The following is an 18,546-nucleotide window of genomic DNA, read 5'->3' as shown; positions in this document are numbered from 1 at the left end:
GAATTATGTGTGCAGTTTTCTTACTATCTGCTTTAAAACTGACAAAAAGCTTAGAAAACTCTGAGGAACAGATATAAGTTCAATAAACATAGGTTCCCGGATATATAAATGTAAGTTGCTAAGACTACTTCTTAATAGCAGTGTGACTCTGGGAAAATCACTTGCCCTCTCTGAGCCTCCATTTCCTTATTTGGGGTATGAGAATAATCACATACCTATTATAGCGACTTACCTAGAATAGTGAATGGTCCAGGGCTCTGGCTCAAGAAAGAGGAGTTCCTATTCCTTCTGACCAGACACTACCTTGTACTGTGCTTGGATACAACTTGTACTCGAGTCTTGTCTCCTCGGAGAGGAGGTAAGCTACCTGAGGTTCCGGGCCTCAATGCCAAACTCAGTATTGGCAGTATTCATCAAAGATGCATAGGTCAATTTCTTGTCTTTTGAGCTTTAGTTAGTACTTCTCTCTGTGATAACCAGCCATCCCTTCTCCAGTTGTCTTGGCTCATTCCAACATGGAGAGGAGAAGAAGTGAATTCTCTGTAAGGACTATTATCTCTTTTAGTATTTAAAAGCAGTGATAGCAGTCAGAGTCCAGTCAGGGTAGCTGAAACTACTTTAGGTCTTTCAACAGCAGGAATTAAATATAAGAAATTAGTTTCACTGGTGACATAAGAAACCTAGAAGCCAAACAGGTTGTTGAAGCCACACAGAGGTTACCAACAGCAGAAAGCTGCTACCCCTCTTAGGAATCAAGGGATGATAGGAGGCAGTGATGGGACCAGAGCCAGGAGCAGGGAATGTCAGCCTAGAATGGAAACCAAAGAAAAGCTGAGTGGCCAGGACTGGGACCTGAGAGAGTCTGGGAGCTGGAATCAGACAGAAGATGCAGCTGCTGCTGTAGCAGTGGAGAAATGACCTAACTTCTGCCTGCATGTCATTCTCCTACCAGTATCTCCCCTTGGCCAAACCTACCCAGAGGTCGGGTGCAAGAGAACCTACGAAGTGTAATACACAGCAGAGCAGGGGAAGAGGCACTCGCCGAGAGCAAACAGGCAAAGGACCAGCCCGGCTATCTTCCAGTAATGTATGTAAAGCATTAATACAGCATGTAATTTATAGTCAGCTAATAGTAATGATAGTTATCATCATAAATATTACTATAACTTTGTATACCTCTCATTGAGAGTTTATTCATGTGAGTAACTGTGCCAAATGCTTTATACATATCATCTAATTTTCACAACAATTGCATGAGGTATGTGCCCTTAATAGTCTTATTTTTATACATGAGTAAGTAGGCTTAGAGAGGTAAAAGGACTGATCCAGTGCACAGCTACAGGATTTGAAATATGGCCCAATTTATTACTTATAATATGAATCATACTGCTAATAGTAAAAGACAGGGTACTAGATAAGCTGAACATGAAACTCCTCTCAATTACTGGAGACCTGTATTTCCAGGGCTGAGAGCCTAGAACACTCTGTGAGCCTTAAGTTTGCCCTTAAAAAAAATAGAGATTAAAAAAAAAATAGAGCATAGCAGACCATCTCTCAGGCAAAATATTTCATAGGGTAGCAGTTGTCCAAATGAAAAAAAAAATGTATCACTTAATGTGGTTTATAAAAGTCCACAGCATACTCTCTTAAAGGCAACAGGGTATTTTTGCTATGAGGATGCCAAGTTCAGCAGTCTCTGTGGGCTTGCTGTTTACTGATATTTGATATGCTTCAACATCTGTTGCCCTTCTCGATTGATGGGTGCTTCATTTTAGCACTCATCTGATGCCAGGCTGGTAAAAAGCTTTAGTATTGAGGTCCTGTGAGATACTCCTAGGTCAGTAACACAGCTTTGTTTGCAAAGCGGGCCAAGGGAAGAAATATTCATGGAAAAAAGGTGAAAGGACATGCTATCTATCTACCAAACCGGGTATTCTTGGTAATATCCCTAGGACAAGTGACATCTCCAAAAAGCTATAAACCCAGGCTATCCTAGACACGAAGTCAGGTTTCAAGTTATGATCTGGGCTCTGGCAAGGTGGTATATAATGAATTCTTCTGCCTTCTTCTGTAAGAATTCCATGGAAGGATTTATAAGTTCATTTTTAAAGAGATAATAATGTTAGAATTTGGCATAAGGAAAAATGTGGTCTCTTTTAAAGAACAGGTATACTTCCTTGACTCCATATGACTTGACATATTTCCCAGTTTTGCCTTGGTTGCTTGAAGTTCAAAGTAATCCCTTAGAGGATTGCTTGAACAGGTGTTCGAGGCTGCAGTGAGCCATGATTATGCCTCTGCACTTCAGTCTGGGCAATAGAGCGAGATCCCATTAAAAAATAACAAGAAGAACTGCCTAGTCCAGGTCAGAGACCCATAGATATGCCAGATCTGTCCCATAGGTATTTGGTGTAACACTCACCAATCCAGAGTTAAAACAACCTGAATTTCAACATCCCGTGGCAGTACTTTGAATACAAATATTAGTAATAACACTTTTCTAGTACTTTTTTCTTACCTAACACAGAATCAAATCACCTTGTCCTTTGCTGGTATCTTCCCAAGTTTGTATGGCCTGAGTGGCCCCTTAAGGCATTTGAGTTAGAGGATGCCCCCCCTAGTATAAGGGATTGGTGTATCTTCCTCTTTTTACATTGTTTCTAACTTGTGAGTTTTATTCCAGTAGCCTACTTAGTCACTTTTTGTATGCTTTCTTAAATCCTTTGTGGAAGCAGAGTACGAATAATAAACAAATAAACTGTTTAGTTCCCTAAGCAAAACTGCCAAGATCAGTGCAGCAGCTGCATTTCTACTGCATCCTAGGGCTAATGCTCCCTGGCGAGTCACTTGCTTCTGCTCTACCTGCCCCACCTGTCAAAGGGTCACCACAGCTATAGGCTCTGCCCCATCATTCCCTCAAGCAGAAAGAAAGAACTTCTTCCTCAGTAGTGAGTGAGAGGTCTGGACATATTGAGGAGTATCTACCCTGTGACATGCAAATCTAGCACGTGACACACAAATCTAGCTATAGGTGCCCTCCAAAGCATGGGACTGTGGGGGATATGCAGAGGGCAGGGCTGGAGCCAGACCACTTAAGTTTAAAACCATTTTTCTGCCACTAACCATCTGGGTAAACTTAGGCAAGCTTTTCAATAACTTGGTGCCTCAATTTCTTGCTTAATAGAGATACCACCTACCCCTTATGGCTGTGGTGAAGATCAAGTGAACACAGGGAATGATAAAAGTACTTTTCTGCTGAAAAGGATTGTGCTAAATGTGCTTTCATTCACAGAACACTAGCAGAAACTCAATGGGGTCAGTTAATATGGAACTGAGCTCAGAGAAATTAAGTAGCTTGCCCAGCCAGGATTGTTCACACAGCCAGTAAGTTGAGGAGATGCCATCACCATGGGGTTCAGCAACGTGACTTAGAGAACTACTTTCTGCTGCTCCATTTGATTTCCTCTTACCCTGCCTGTGACGGACTCAGCTCACTTACTCTTTCCACTCCTCTCCCCACATACTTGGCAGGTAGTTGCCACAATATCACAAGACTGAGGATCCAGCAGTTATTACTAATATTTACTATGTTGAGCTGAAATGGAGAGAGATTTGTCCCGAGTTGAGGCCCAAGCTCCTTCCTCTGCTTTCAGAGGAGTCACTTTGCAGCAAAGATGAAAAGCATAGGCCTGGGGGTCCCACAGCACCCTGAATTCTAGCTCTATCACCAGCTAATCCTCCAAGGCCCAGTTCAAAAGTTGCCTCCTTTGGAAGACTTTCCCAGCCCTCTTAAGACAGTGGAAGACACTTCTCAAATGCTCCATCATTCCATTGTAGAGTAATTGCAATTTAAACCAAAATAGCCAACATTAATAAGACTATTTTGCTTTATGTATAGTCACATTTACTCCTTACAATATGAGTTATGAGATAATATATCTCTGCTGTTATCTTTTACAGGTGAGGCCTCTGAGGCATAGAGAAGCTAAGTAACTCACCCAAGGTAAGTGGTAGAGCCAAGATTTGAGTCCAAGCAAATAGTCTTTGCCATTACACCTTAGAATTTTTCATAACTGTATCCATCTGTTCCAACCTCCCCGCAACCTGTAGAATGGAAATTCCTTGGGTACCAACATTGTGTCTAATTCTTTGATGTCCTGCTACTGTCTAAGGCTGCTCCTGTCACATGTAGGCTTGTGCTGATGAGCCTTGGCTTAAAAAATGAAACAGCCATCCTCATCACCTACTTTGAATCAAGGCCCCCACACACGACTTTTCCAGATCTAGTCCACCGTCATCTGTCAGCCCAGCTATCACAGCCCACCCAACCTCCAGCAGCGGAGGAGAGCAGAAAATGCATCCTGGTATTACAGGAAGGACCTGAGTAAAAGGTACATTAATAGGGGCAAAAACAAGCCAGTGGAGTGATTAATTTGGCTTCCCCTTCAATATTCTGTTTACACAAGTTCATTATATAGCACTTAATTACTAATTTGCCCTACTTAAACCAAGAGTGTTTTTAATTTTTAATGACATAAGGGAAGAAAATGCCTTTACTTAGTAAGGAGCAGCTATTTTATTTCCTTCTCTTGTTTTGCCCAGCCAATTAATAACATTTCTAAGGAAATGCATCCTTCTCATGAATTCTTTCTCCCTATCTTCTTCCTGACTTCCCAGGCTTAAAAAGAGATGGCAACAGACAACAACCACTTAGAAACAAACCGGATTCATCTCTGACCTGGCTAGCTGGGCTGGGCAAGGCCTTGTAACATGGAGTAACATGGTATACATAAACAGTGCTATCTGACTGGGGGGAACTGGGTTGTATCTATTCCCAGGAATCATGATTAGCATATGTATGAGGAACACAGTCATAGGTCTCCATATAAGGCAATCCGCCCAACAACCCTGCTTCATTTCTTGGTGTTAATGTCAGATAATTTTAAACACAGTCCTGGGATAGCTTACAAACAGAGAGGGGCATGGATTTTGGAGTCAGATCTGAATTTGATTGCTGGCTCTGTCACTTGCTAGCTGTTAGACCACAGGCACATTACTTAAACTTTTTGAGCCTGTTTCTTGCCTGTAAAGATGAAGTGAATAATCTAACTTGCAAGAATTGAATGTCATCTAAAGTACCTTAGCACAGTGCCAGGCTCAGATTAGGTACAGACAAATATTCGTTTTCTTCTTTTTAGTAGAATGTAAGGTAGGAAAATCCAAGCAGGGAAAGGGACTCCAGTGTGTTTATCATTAACTACAGAGCAAGGAATCTCAGTGCTATTCAAAGGCCCGTCTGTAATGGTGAAAGGAGTTGGCCCCAGGATGTAAGCCAGCACACCGATTCCTTCATTGAGAACATCTTGCTGCGAATAAAATGACAGCTGAACTAAACAGTACACTTGGTGACATAGTTGATTTACATTCTGATGCAAGTTCCTTGTTTCACAGCAAATCTGAACAAACCATTTAGAGACTGGCCTCTAGTCTGCAGACCGCTCTAAATAGTCCAGGCTGGGTGACTCAGTTGGATGTCTCCAAGTGCTTCTGAAGATCCCTCCCACCCTCCTCTGAGCTTAGAGATGTGGCCTTATACAGAATATATCAACAGGCTCCCTTGCTCTCTGATTCTGATTCCAGCCAACGGTGAGGCTGGCAGGAGATTAGAGAGAGGGAGAATAGGGTTAACAGTGCAGCCCTTTTCTTCCAGGGTCACTGTGCAGTCTCCACACAGCCCTGTTCTGGGCTTCCAGTAACTGCACTGTTTCCTTGCCTCTGCAGGCCCAGCCGTTCCAAACTCCAGGCTACCACATTCTCCCTGTGATTCCTCTATGTCTCTATGCCTGCAATTTTGTAAATAGTTCCTCTTTTAAACCCTCTCAAATTGCTCCAATTTGAGGGTGCTCTCTGTTTACCGGTGAGGACACTAACATTTACCAAAGAGATATTTTAATATACATTTAAATTCTTGTCATCTATTTCTGATACTAGTTTTTAAACTAATGGTAATCACTTAGCCGCATAAGAGTCCATTTCCACTTTTGGCTGGCTCTGTTACTATCTAGCCATTGGCTTTGGTGACTCACTTAACCTCTCCAACCCTGTTACCTCATTTGTCTTTATATACAACTTGGAATATGGCATAACTTTTTTAAATGTTCAAATTTCTTTGAAATGCATACAATTAAAGACATGTTATTCAAGATTGTGATCCCATGATAGTTTCTTATGGTTCATTGCAGAGGATCAAATACCTCTGTTAGGAAACTATAATTATGATTTCTTTCTTTTTCCTTCTGCATGTTCTTGATCATTTGCCTAAATGCTTCAACTGAAACTCTTTTAAGACACTGTACCTTCCACGCTCTGAATTGAACATCAAATTTTTCTAGTAGTATGTATGTGTTTGTGTGTGTGTGTGTGTGTGTGTGTGTGTGTGTGTGTGTGTGTGTGTGTGTGTAGTTATTTTTCAAGGCAACTTTTCCAATCACAGAATATTCCTGATTTAACTAAAAGCCTTGTCTTTCCTGATCTCTTATTTGAATCCATAGCTTAATTTACTGTGTTGCATACTATACAGCATGGACTTCCCTGCTATTCATGAGTTATTTTAGTGTAAAGAAAGAATAACCTATTTCTAATTTATTCTAACAAGAAAGTTCATAATAAAAAGTAAAGGCATAAATAGTAATTAGAGTGAAGAATTAATTACTTACAAACACTTCCTTCTATGAGATAATCTTATACTTTTTTTAGGTTTACATCAGTATGAAATGCCATCTTGAACAAAATCAAGTCAAATAGGCAAAGCTTATGATAGAAAGAGAGTTCTGTAATCCTTCAAAGTTTCTAAGAACTTAGTAGATATTTAGCCATTGTCTGCTTTTATAAAAGCTCAATTCTCATATTCCTGAATAAAAATTGTGGGTGGGGAGGTGAGAGAGATATTTGGGAAAATATGTTTGGTTAGCGTAAATCTTTGTGTTAATAACAACAATAAAGTATGTTTTAATTCAAGTTCTTTTAATCTAACACTGTATTCCTTAATCTATTGTACTTCTTTATTAAAGTATCATTTAATTCATGTTCTTAAAGTGCTTTTTATTTCTACTAAAGTGCTTTTTTAAATCTACCTTTTTTATATCTATAAAAAGTAAACAGGCATATATTATAATTAAAAGCAAATAAGTAGAGCAAAATAACACTGGTGAGTATGATCATTCTCTAATGCATTAGAATATTTTAATACCAAAGAGAGCACTCTTTTTATTTTTATTTCTATGTTGGACACTCAACCAAGCAATGATGACAAATGTGTGATGCTATTTTTATAAACCATACCACCTTGTGAGAGGTAGCTGAGTTGCCATAGTGCACTTCCCTAGCAGTGTATATATATTTATAGGATATGGTCTGATGGAATACAAAGAGCATGGGCTTTGTATTAAGCAAGTTATACAACATTTCTATGCTTCAGAGTCCTCATCTGCGCAAAGGTCACTGCTAACAATCCTGAGTTGCTTCAAGGATTCTATGAATGACAATGGATGGAAAGTAAGAGATCCTGCTCTTGGATCACTCTGTGAAGAAGAGGAGAGTCAAATGATGTGTATCTTCTATTGAAATAATTTCCTTAAAAAATTATAATTTTGAGCTAATGTTTTGACTTTTATATCCATGGTATCATTCTGCAAGCTGGATTGGAACCAGAAATTTTATAATTAATCAGAACCTGATCTATTTTTGTTTTATTCTTTTTTTTTTTTTTTTCTGGAGGGGTAGAGAAAACTCTTTAAAAAATGTATTGTTAACCAGGTATGGCAATAAGGATAATGAATGTTAGAGCCAACATCATATTCTTAATTGAATTCTTCTTTTGACTATTAATTATTATACCATTCTAAAGTTTTCTGTTGACTTTCTGAGGGACTTTGACATATGGGACAGGATACTCAGAAAATTCAATCAGTAATCTGAATCTATTTAATTAGGAATGAGAATCTCATCCAGAAACACATGCTTAAATAGCAAAGGGCAAAAGGCTACTAAAAAAGCTGATAATATCAGGACCATATGCGAAATGAGTAGGATTATAAGAGGCCTGGGGATGAAAGCTAAATAGAACTAAAATGGAACTAAAATCCATGGCAAGAGATTCCTTATACACAAGAAACATAAACCCTGAGTTTTCACATACTATTGATGGGAGTATTTCTATACTATGTATCAGAACTCTAAATGCTAGGCACACGTTTTGCATGCCTCCAATTTTATTTTACTGATATAATTTAGGATATGTGAAAACATTTAGTTACAGAGATATCAGTTGCAGCATTCTTTAAAAACAATGGAGAAAACCTAAATATTCAAGTCTGGAGGACTGGCAAAATAAGTTAAAATATATTCTGGCCAGGCAAGATGGCTCACGCCTATAATCCCAGCACTTTGTGAGGCCGAGGTGAGTAGATCACGAGGTCAGGAGATGGAGACCATCCTGGGTAACACAGTGAAACCCCGTCTCTACTAAAAATACTAAAAATCAGCTGGGCTTGGTGGCATGTGCCTGTAGTCCCAGCTACTCAGGAGGCTGAGGCAGGAGAATTACTTGAACTCGGGAGGTGGAAGTTGCAGTGAGCCGAGATCTCTCCACTGCACTCCAGCCTGGGCAACAGAGTGAGACTCAGTCTCAAAAAAAAAAAAAAAAAAAATATATATATATATATACACACACACACACACACACACATTCTATCAGGTAGAAAATTATGCAGCCTACAAAAATGATAAATAAAGAGGTTTACTATATATTCTGGGGTATAGGAAAAGGTCTATAAAGGTAAAACTTTATGCATTGTATGAATTTTAATTAAAAAGTTTAAAATGATTTTAAAATATGTACAAAAAGACTAACAGCATAGAAAGCATAATATTAAATAGTTAATAATTAAATAATTTAAAATAGTTATTTTAGGATAACAAGATCAGTTTTCATATTTTCTTTCATCTTAATTAAATTTTTTTTATTTTTGTCCCCAAAGAACATGAATTATTGTTTGCATTCCAGAAAAAGAAAAAAAAAATGCAAGCAAACTAAATTGAATGCACCAAGAAATGGGATGGTTTCATTCTTCTGAATATCTACAATGTTTCAGTCCTTCCTAATCTCTAGAAATTAAAATAATGATAATCAGCTTTTATTTTGCAAATAGCAAAACTGGTATTTATGGTGAGAGAAAGCCAAATAGAGCTAAAAAAATCACAGAAAGTTGAATTACAAAATAAAACAGAATGAGAGACATAGTATATATAAAAATCATTGGCTCTGAAATGCGTAACAGGTGATGAGTATAACTGGCTCTAAATGAAGTGAATTTCATGAAAAAGAACAGAAGGAGAGGCTTCGGCTAAGCAAGGAGGATGTTTGCAAGGACTGACCTCAAGGGTAGACCAATGTGGTCAGCATGGATGGTTTATCTTGTGGGTACCCATTACAGAAAGGGTGAGTAATCACAGCTCTCAACTGGCCACTTACATGTATTGGTCTTGAAGACACAGGAGTCTGTCTGGAACGTGACAGGGAAAGTTGATGGTGGGAGTGCATGGAGTCAGTGGTTTACAGGGGTGGCAACACTCACACAGTGGGAGGAAGGAAGGTTTGTGATTAATTGGCTGATTCCAAGGGCTTATTTTCTTTACAATGGTACTCCCCTTAAAATGACTGCTGAATGCATTTTGATCTCAACACTGTCTCCTTTTACTGATTTTTGCTTCAGATGCTTCCTCCATTCCTTTTTTTCAGGGGTAGGGGGTAGTTTTTCAAGTCAAATAGCACTGCTGGAATTACAGCTTGTTTTGTCTACATAGACTTGAATAAAAACTGCCCCTGAAGATAAGAAATTACAGAAAGCTAATGACATCTGCAGGGGGCCTGAAGGAAACAAAGTGAAGAGCCATTTCATATTGCTGTCTCTTTGCCATATGACAGTTTTCTCTCACAATGACTTGAAACTGCTTCTTGATTTATTTATCTGTCCTTGTATTTCTTAGAATCTTTTAACTGTCTGTGCTTAGAAAATGTAAGCATAGTGGTATTCCATAAATTTATTTTTTCCCATTTGTTGATTTTCCAGGACCTGGGAGCCTAGAAAAGTGTTATGGAACAATCTCAACTTCTAATTATTATTATTTGTTTTCCAAGATATTCAGAATTATAGAGCATCATTTTGTACTCTACTGATGATGGGGGAGGGATCAAGTAGAAAGGTCACAGAGGTCAAGACTATAGGGATTCCAAATTCTAAGAGTAAAGGAAGCGGAAATGGACTGCCTTCCTTGTGTCCCCTCCCATCTATTCAATAGCTAATCTTTTACCTTGAGAATAGCATATGTGTGGTTGATTCCATATTATTCACTAAGCTGCAGATATAAAGGTGATAATGATTTGCCGTCAAGAATACTTATCTTCAAGGAGATACTTTTTAGTGAAGACAAAGTTTTGAAAACTACTAAAAGGAAAATACCTTTTCTAAAGAGGGACAATTCTTTAAGATAGTATGAGTTGTTCTATCCTTTAGAATGAATGAATGGCTGTATCAGTATTCTCTGTGAGATCTGAATTTGGCAAAGAAATAGAAGGAAGACTTTAGATGTCTAAAGGGAGAGAGAGCAGGAAAGGACAGGGGAAGAGAGACAGAGAAAAACTAAGAGAAGGAGAATCTGAATGGATAGAAGAACAGAAAGAGGAAGCTGGGAACTGTCAGCATATTTCAAAATTTGCAATATCCGTAGATTTTGTTGTTGACCAATCTTTCATTAGGCCCCACCAGAAAATTCTATCCAGTCTCCCTTCCTCTGATGAAATTCTCCCAGAATTGAGATACACAGAGTCTACAATAGCTATAAATAAAATCTACAGCTGTGGATCCATTCTGATCCATTGGTATCACCCAAGAAAGGTATAAGGCTCTACCCCTGGCTGAAATCATCGATTAGGGGCCTACGAAATTCAGAAAATTTCAGAAACCCTGTCTCCTCAAGCACATCAAATTGTTCCCTACATCTACTATCTGGGTCCTCTGGATTCATCCTAGCCTTCCTAGCATCTGAATGAGATGACTCTGTCTGAGTCTACCAAAGTTGGCCTATCTAGATAAGAAGTGAAATCCTCCATCTAACCACAGATACGTAGTCCATGGAAAATAAAACATCTGGCTTGCTGGAATAGTTGAGATGCTGGAAGGACTTGCTCAACTTTCTTAAGGAGGGAAAGGCAGGCACCCTACAAACAAGCCAGGATCTTTGAAGTTCAAATAAAAGACTGTGTTGAAGTTCAGGATGAAAATATGAATCACAGAAAGAAAGCAATTCTGTTTTGCCTTACCTTGCCAGAATCTGGAGCTGGTCCCCAGGCCTGGGGCACACAGGTTGGCCCTTGTTCTTTGGAGGGGAGCAAATGATGCCAAGTCTATATGCATTTTCATTTCCAAAGCAGTACCAAACATAATCATTCTAATGACATTGATTATACCTGAGAGATCACTGGAACTTTAAAAGGCTCTTCATCTCAACAGTCTCATATGAGTGACAATTCTTATTAAAACATTTTTTTAAAAAATACATAAAACAGACAAACAAAACAAGCACCCAGAGAGAACAAGTGACATCGTCTGAGGACACACAAGCAAGCACAGAACTCCAGACTACGGGATTCCGTCAAGTAAGTGATGACAGATAAGACCTCAGGCCTCTTCTCAGCGAGGGGATCCCTTTACTAGCTCGTGTCTCCTGAAAATGATCAGGACAGGCACATACATCCTTGGGCTGAATAGGAGACATGAGCTCATCTTTACAATGCTGTGAGCCTTGTAGCTGCTACAAAAGTCATCAGTTCCAAATCTTATCTACCATATCTTAGATTCTGTTCCAGAAGACTAACAGCAACTCTCACGTAGCCAGGATGTCAGTGTGGAATTAAGCTGAGTTTCTCACTAGGGGAAAAAATGAGTGGAATTCCTTTGGAGCTGGAGATCCCAGTTTTGAATATCAATGAAGTGGCTGGACAGTGGCTCACTCCTGTAATCACAGCACTATGGGAAGCCGAGGCGGGCAGATCACAAGGTCAAGATATGGAGACCATCCTGGCCAACATGGTGAAACCCCATCTCTACTAAAACTACAAAAATTCGCTGGGCGTGGTGCTGTGTGCCTGTAGTCCCAGCTACTCAGGAGGCTGAGGCAGGAGAATCACTTGAACCCAGGAGGTGGAGGCTGCAGTGAGCTGAGACTGCGCCATTGCACTCCAGCCTGGTAATAGATTGAGACTCTGTCTCAAAAAAAAAAAAAACAAACAAAAGATATCAATGAAGCCATAAGTCATGGTATGAAGTATCTGGAAGTATCTGACAGAGCAGCCTCATCTTGACACTATCTCTGTTTGAGCTACAGACTATCTCCTGATTTGTGACCTCTGGCATTTCTTTTCAGAAAATACATCACTGAACACTCAAGAAGCCAGGAAATATTTTTAAAGAAAAAACAAATGGAACAAATTAGAAAAAGAATGACAATCAGGATAAGATATAGACCCAGAGAGACCTTCATTTCAATTCTGCTTCTGCCCTTTCTGTGTAGCCTTGGGGAAATTACTTAAAACATCTCTGAAGCTTGGTTTCCTATCACAGAAGGATAAAAACATACATTCTGCAAGCAGGAAGACTGTCAAGATTAAATGAGGTGTCTTAGCTCAGGCTACTATAACAAAATACCATAGACTGGGTACTTAAACAACAGAAATCTATGTTCTCACAGTTCTTGAGGCTCAAAGTCTGAGATCAGGGTGCCAGCAAGGTCAGGGTCTGCTGGGAGCCCTCTTTTGGCTTGTAAACAATGGTCTTCTTGCTGTGTCCTCACATGGCAGAGAGAACAAGCAGGCTCTCTGGTGTCTTTGTATAGGGGCCCATCAGACCATCATAACCCGTCAGACCAGGCTCCTTCCCTCATGATTTCATCTAACCCTAATTATCTGCCAAAGACACACCTCCACATACCATCACATTGAGTGTCTAGGCAAATTTTGCAGGAATACAAAATATTCAGTTCACAGGGTAACCTCTGCAGAACCGTAGTAAAAGCATCCCTCCTGTTTTAACTATTATAATTTGTTGCTGGAAGGATAAGATATCTAGTTGTGAGAACATCTCTGTCAGCTGACACATTAAAAGAATAAGTGACAATTCATTGTTATTTCAACAACAAATATCTCCATGTGCTATTTTTGAGAAAGGACCAGGCTATCCAGAAAAAAGTCAAGAATTGAACCATACCATCTTTGTTTAAAGACTCACTTAGAACCGGCAAGTATTCATGAGTGGATTTAATTCCTTGTGAGGGAGATTTCACAGTCATTAGTTTCAGAGGCTTGGACAGTGTGTAGTGTGCCACATTTTCCAAAATGCAGTACAAACAGCATCACAGTTTTACATCTGTCTGTTCCTAACAGTGTACCCTTAAGTTTTTTAAGCTTTCTGAATCTCTGTTGCCCAATCTCTGTGGCTCATGAGCATTGTTATAGGTATTAGGAAAATTATCCAAAAAGCATCTAGGACAGTGTCTAGCACATAAGAGGCTCACAATAAATGAAGCTCTAATTACTGAGCTACTAGTGAAAAACCTGGCTTGTAGTCCTAACCTTGAAACCATAGGCAAGTCATTTGGGCACTCTGCTTCTTAGCTGAACAAATATCTCTCAAACATTCAGTTAAGAAATGGGAGCCAGACTTCTTGTTTCTGGCATTTACTAGCTGTTTCATTTAGGCCAAGTTATTTGACTTCTTTAGGCCTCAGGTTCCTCAGCTATCAAATGGGGATAACAGCTGTTGCAGGGACTAAATGAGCATGCTTGACACACAGAAAGAACTCATGATGTGCTGTGAATTACTATTATGAATAAAGAAGTGGAGGTGCAGAGAAGAGGGTTTAGGCCACAAGGGATGGTGGATAGTCAAGCTAGGATTTGTGCCCAGATGGTCTAATGCTAGAACCTGTATGCTCTTAGCCTCTGCATCACATTTGTTCTTTACCTTTTTGTATTATTTTAGCACTCAAAACCTCTCCACAAAGCCCGATGTGTGCAAAGTCTTTCGCAATCTGGTGGGAGGAAAAGTTTTGTCTTTCACCAGAAACTAGTATGTTTCCTCTTTTTGAAAATACGAATTATGCAATTTATCATGTGTTCTTTTTTGTATTGGCTGCCAGGAAGCTCAGAGCCAAATTATGTGTTTAATCACAGCCACCAAATCGTTTCCTTCTTCCTATATGTATCTCTGTTCCTTATTTACCTTTTTAATTCCTTTTTTATTTAATACTAACATTTTCTTTCTTTTTTTTCTTTTGAGACACGTCGATCTTGTTGCCCAGGCTGGAGTGCAATGGCGCAGTCTCCGCTCACTGCAACCTCCGGCTCCTGGGTTTAAGCGATTCTCCTGCCTCAGTCTCCCTAGTAGCTGGGATTACAGGCACCTGCCACCATGCCCAGCTAAATTTTTATATTTTAGTAGAGAAGGGGTTTCTCTATGTGGGCCAGGCTGGTCTGGAACTCCTGACCTCAGGCAATCCACCTGCCCCAGCCTCCCAAAGTGCTGGGATTACAGTCATGAGCCACCATACCTGGCTTAATACAAATATTTTCATTTTTGTCTCTTGTTGATAGAGGCCATAATGGTATTTGAAAAATGGTGGGGTTGACATAGGCAAACAAAAATCTGAAATACACATGAAAAGCTGAAAGTTTTGAGCCTTACCTGTTTCATGTGCTCAAAGAAAAGTGGTCAAGGGGAAATTTAAAATGAATACTTTATGTTAAAGAAGAAAGAAAAAAAAAAACCAACTGAAAAACAAAACAACCAACACGAACTAAGGCCAAGTCGATGCAATAAATATGTCTGAGGCTAGAAGTGTTTGTGCTTTCCCTGGCTGGAACCTATCATTTCTTAATTATATCTTGTATGTGTTTTGTAAAATGTGAGCTGCTGTCAAGAGGAAGGATGGCCTCAGACAGGGGAGGAGCCACACCCCATCCCCTGGTCCTCACATACCTGTACAGAAGCGAAATCCCCTGAGGCACAGGCACCCAGAATAGCAGCACCCACAAGAACAGACTCCACCTCTTGCGACAGGACCACAGGCATGCCTGCACAGGATAAGGCCACACCTTGGTTAGGGAGCAGAGCCAGGGGGGTGTGAGGAGCCAGCAAGCAGCCACAGTGGCAAAAACACCTGACATCAGAGCAGTGGCAGGCCCTCCTCCCAACTCCCCGCAGTCCTCCCTTCCTTGTTCCTTGGGATTACTTGGTTCTAAAAGATTTCACTGCCTGTGCCTGCTGGTGCAGTAGCCAAAGGCCCAAGGGAGCCAATACCATGTATATCAACTCACCAGACCTCAGTACCCAGGTTTTTCAGGCTCCTGCAAGCTGCTACCTGCCATTTGGTTCAAGTTCAGATCCATAGATGTTTATTAACTGCTTTGCTGGCCTAGGGAATGCTGAGATGAATTGGACTGTGCCCTTCTATTTAGGTTTCAGAGGGAGATGGATGAAAAAGATGAAGGCTATGGAGAGCCTGGTTCTCTAACTGAGATGTGCTAAGGGAAGGGAGGTAGCAAGAGAGGGTGTGATTCATTCCTCCAGGGGCTTCTCCCCTCTCGCAGGGTACATGCCATAGCCCTTACGGTGGCTGACAAGGGGCCCTCCCTCCCGGATCTGGCCCTACTTCTCCTACTCTGATCTCCTTGTCTCCTCCCAGCCACGTAGTCCTGGCCTCCGTGCTGCGTCCTGAGTATGCTTTGGGGCCCTTGACCATGCTGTTCCCTGTCTGGAACACTTCCTCTCAGATGCCTACATGGTAACTGCTGGCTCCTCCCTCAAGTGTCTCTGCAAACATCACCTTCCTACTGAGCCTTCCCTGGCCATCAGATTTAAAATTACACTTCCCTCAACACTCCTTACCCCTTAACAGCTTCATCCTCACCTTCCAACATTGTATTTTACTTACTTATCTTGTTTAATGTATGTCTCCTCTGCAAGAACTTAAGCTACATGAGGGTAGAAACTCTGTTTTGTCTATGGCTGCATCCCTGGCATCTAGAGCAGTATCTAGCACATGGTAAGCAACTGAATGATGAGAGAACACATTTCTGGGGTAGCGTTCATCACTGATCACCGTGGAGATGAGGCTTAAACAGGCATCTGAAGGGGGAGCAGGGGTCCACCAGGCAGGGAGGAGCCCTCTGAATGCCAATGCCCAGAGGTTGAGGGTTCATGGTAGGTTTAAGATTAATAGAAATAATTTAGGATTCTTAGGTCTATAATGTATAGATTGATCTACTAATCAGGAGATGGTAGCAAACTTCACAGAGATTTTGCTATGAAACCTTTTTCTACTCAAGCCATAGGAGTTATTTTCCCAAAGCCTAGATTTCTTTTCCTATCTTGTCTGAGAAGATTTCCCGAGGCACTCTCTCTGCATCCCATTACCTCCTCACTCAGATCTTTCCTCCAGCTACCCAGACAACGAGGGCTGGGAACTAAATTCCCATAGACACCTCAGAGAATTTAGAAATACCAGGCCCCAGCTGGGCCAGGGTTTGAGACGTTGCCAACATGGTGTCAGGTGGGGTGGGAATGCTGGGAGAAGCTCAGACCTGAGTTTGTTTCCTGGTTCCACTAGCCCAGTGTCCAGCCAGTCACTTACACTCCTTTAGCCTTGGTTTCCCCAAATGTAAAATGGGGATGGTGACAAGATGTACTGCACAGATGTGTTGTGAGGCTTAATGAGAGGGCACACACTTGGTGCTTAGCACATTTCCTGATCTTCAGTAAGCCCTGGAGAAATGATGGCTGCTACTATTAGAATTCAGATGGACGGCAAGTGAAGCCTCTCCACATGTACAAGACCTGGGCTAAACACTGGGTAAGTGGGGAAGGGACAGGAAAGGTTCCCATCAATCATCCAGAGGGGAAGGACAGATACCTGGCCACACTGAAGGGCTGTGCTGACCCCAGCAGGAGAGAGCAATGCAAGCCTTTGAAGAATCCTAGGAATGGTACAGATAGGTGTGTGACTGTGACCACCCAGGCTTCCCTATGGACCTGGGATGTTTTAGAAGACAGTGCCTCCAAACATCATTTACTTCCCAAGCCTTCCTTACCCTGCCAAAAGCTTCCCCAGTTGTAAGCCGGGAGGAACTACTCACAGGCCCTTTTCCTTGGGAACCAGAGACCTGAGTGAACCTGGTGAATCCCCTATCAGCTCTCAAGTTGCTGTCCAAAGTGCTCTGAACCCAGACTGCCAGGGATTGAATCCTGGCTTCCCCACTGACTTAGCTGTGTGATTCAGGCAAGTTACCTAACCTTTCTGTGCCTCAGCTTTCTCATCTGAAAAATGGGGTTACAATTCCACCTATCTCAGAGTCGCTGTGAGAATTAAAACTGCTATTATAATGAGGCTCTTAAAATGGTGCTTGGCTTAGAGAAAGCACTAAATTAGCATTAGCCGTTATTCTTAAAGTTTATCTTACTTCTGAAGTTTCTCCTCACACCTGTCACCCAGGGTGGAACCAACCCACTGCTTCCTTTGCCTCTCAGACCAATCCTACCTCTTCCCTTCCTCCTTCCACCTATTCTGAGCCTGGAAGACTGGCCAGTGGGGATCACAGCTGTGGCCCCCTGCCCTCTGGTTCCATCCTTGACTAAGCTCCTGTGGGGATGCCCTTTTCAGACATTCTCCCCAGGCTCAGATTGGGCACTGCTCCCTGCCCCCACCCTTGCAAGTCTGGGGTGGAAACACTGCTGGCATCCTAGGGTACTTCTTGGTTGTCTGGACTTCCAGTACCCTGCCCGCAGCTCTGCACACTGACTCTTTATTCAACTTCCCTCCAGTTAACCTAATGGAGTGTGTATCTGTTCCCTGCCTGGACCGGACTGACACTAACACATTTTGTCCTCTGGGTCCCTAGTTTACTCATTCTGGATATTGATCATAGGACCAAGGGCACTTTTTCTGTGTTTTATAAAGAACCTCTTGGCAGGACATTACTGTTCTTCTTAGCATCCCTGTGCCAACATCAGGGCTTGGCACACTGGTGTGCTCAGAGAATGCTTTTGAGTGAATAAATGAATGAAGAAATAATTAAAATAATGAGTAAGACAGGGAGAGGGAAACCCCCACTGAAACTGTCAGTACTAAAAAAATAAAATTTAGAAGAGGGAACATTTAGTCCCAAGTCAGTGGGGGAAACTTAAAATTACTTAGTACACACCAAGTATTTCTTGAAACCACACTTAATCAAATGACCAGGGTACAAGGAGGTTCTTCCTCCCCATGTAGACAACACTTCCCAAGCTGGCAAGGCTCCACTTTCCCTGCTTATACAGAGCAGGCTGTTCTCAATATGGCAAAGATTCACTTTCAAAATAATAAGCTGCTTTTTTTCCTCAAATGTCCCTCTTCCTTTTTGGCATGGGCCTTCCTGGAGGAAATAAGAGAACTAAC

At 41.2% G+C, this 18,546-nt stretch overlaps 1 protein-coding gene and 1 long non-coding RNA gene across 16 annotated transcripts in view; one reads left to right on the top strand and one right to left on the bottom strand.

The window, feature by feature from the left end:
* Positions 1 to 18,546, bottom strand: part of FGGY (FGGY carbohydrate kinase domain containing) — a 432,024-nt gene that overhangs the window by 75,097 nt on the left and 338,381 nt on the right. For 8 of the 13 annotated variants that reach the window (XM_017544014.2, XM_037744072.1, XM_037744074.1 and 5 more), the window contains one exon: positions 15,093 to 15,208. The exons of 1 other annotated variant lie outside the window; for it this stretch is intronic. In XM_017544014.2, coding sequence (XP_017399503.1) covers positions 15,093 to 15,208 — 116 coding nt within the window. The remainder of the gene's footprint in view (positions 1 to 15,092; positions 15,209 to 18,546) is intronic. 4 more of the 13 variants (XM_037744071.1, XM_037744077.1, XM_037744076.1 and 1 more) reach the window with 1 other exon arrangement.
* The window catches only part of LOC108314906, a 53,558-nt gene that overhangs the window by 3,461 nt on the left and 31,551 nt on the right, over positions 1 to 18,546 (top strand). For all 3 annotated transcript variants that reach the window (XR_005202729.1, XR_005202730.1, XR_001829722.2), the window contains exon 2: positions 3,961 to 4,003. This is a non-coding gene — a long non-coding RNA (uncharacterized LOC108314906). The remainder of the gene's footprint in view (positions 1 to 3,960; positions 4,004 to 18,546) is intronic.

Source organism: Cebus imitator, unplaced genomic scaffold (assembly GCF_001604975.1).
Source record: "Cebus imitator isolate Cc_AM_T3 unplaced genomic scaffold, Cebus_imitator-1.0 Scaffold163, whole genome shotgun sequence".
Classification (NCBI taxonomy): Eukaryota; Metazoa; Chordata; class Mammalia; order Primates; family Cebidae; genus Cebus; species Cebus imitator.
Note: the sequence above shows the minus strand (reverse complement) of the source record. Positions and strands in the feature narration are given on the sequence as shown.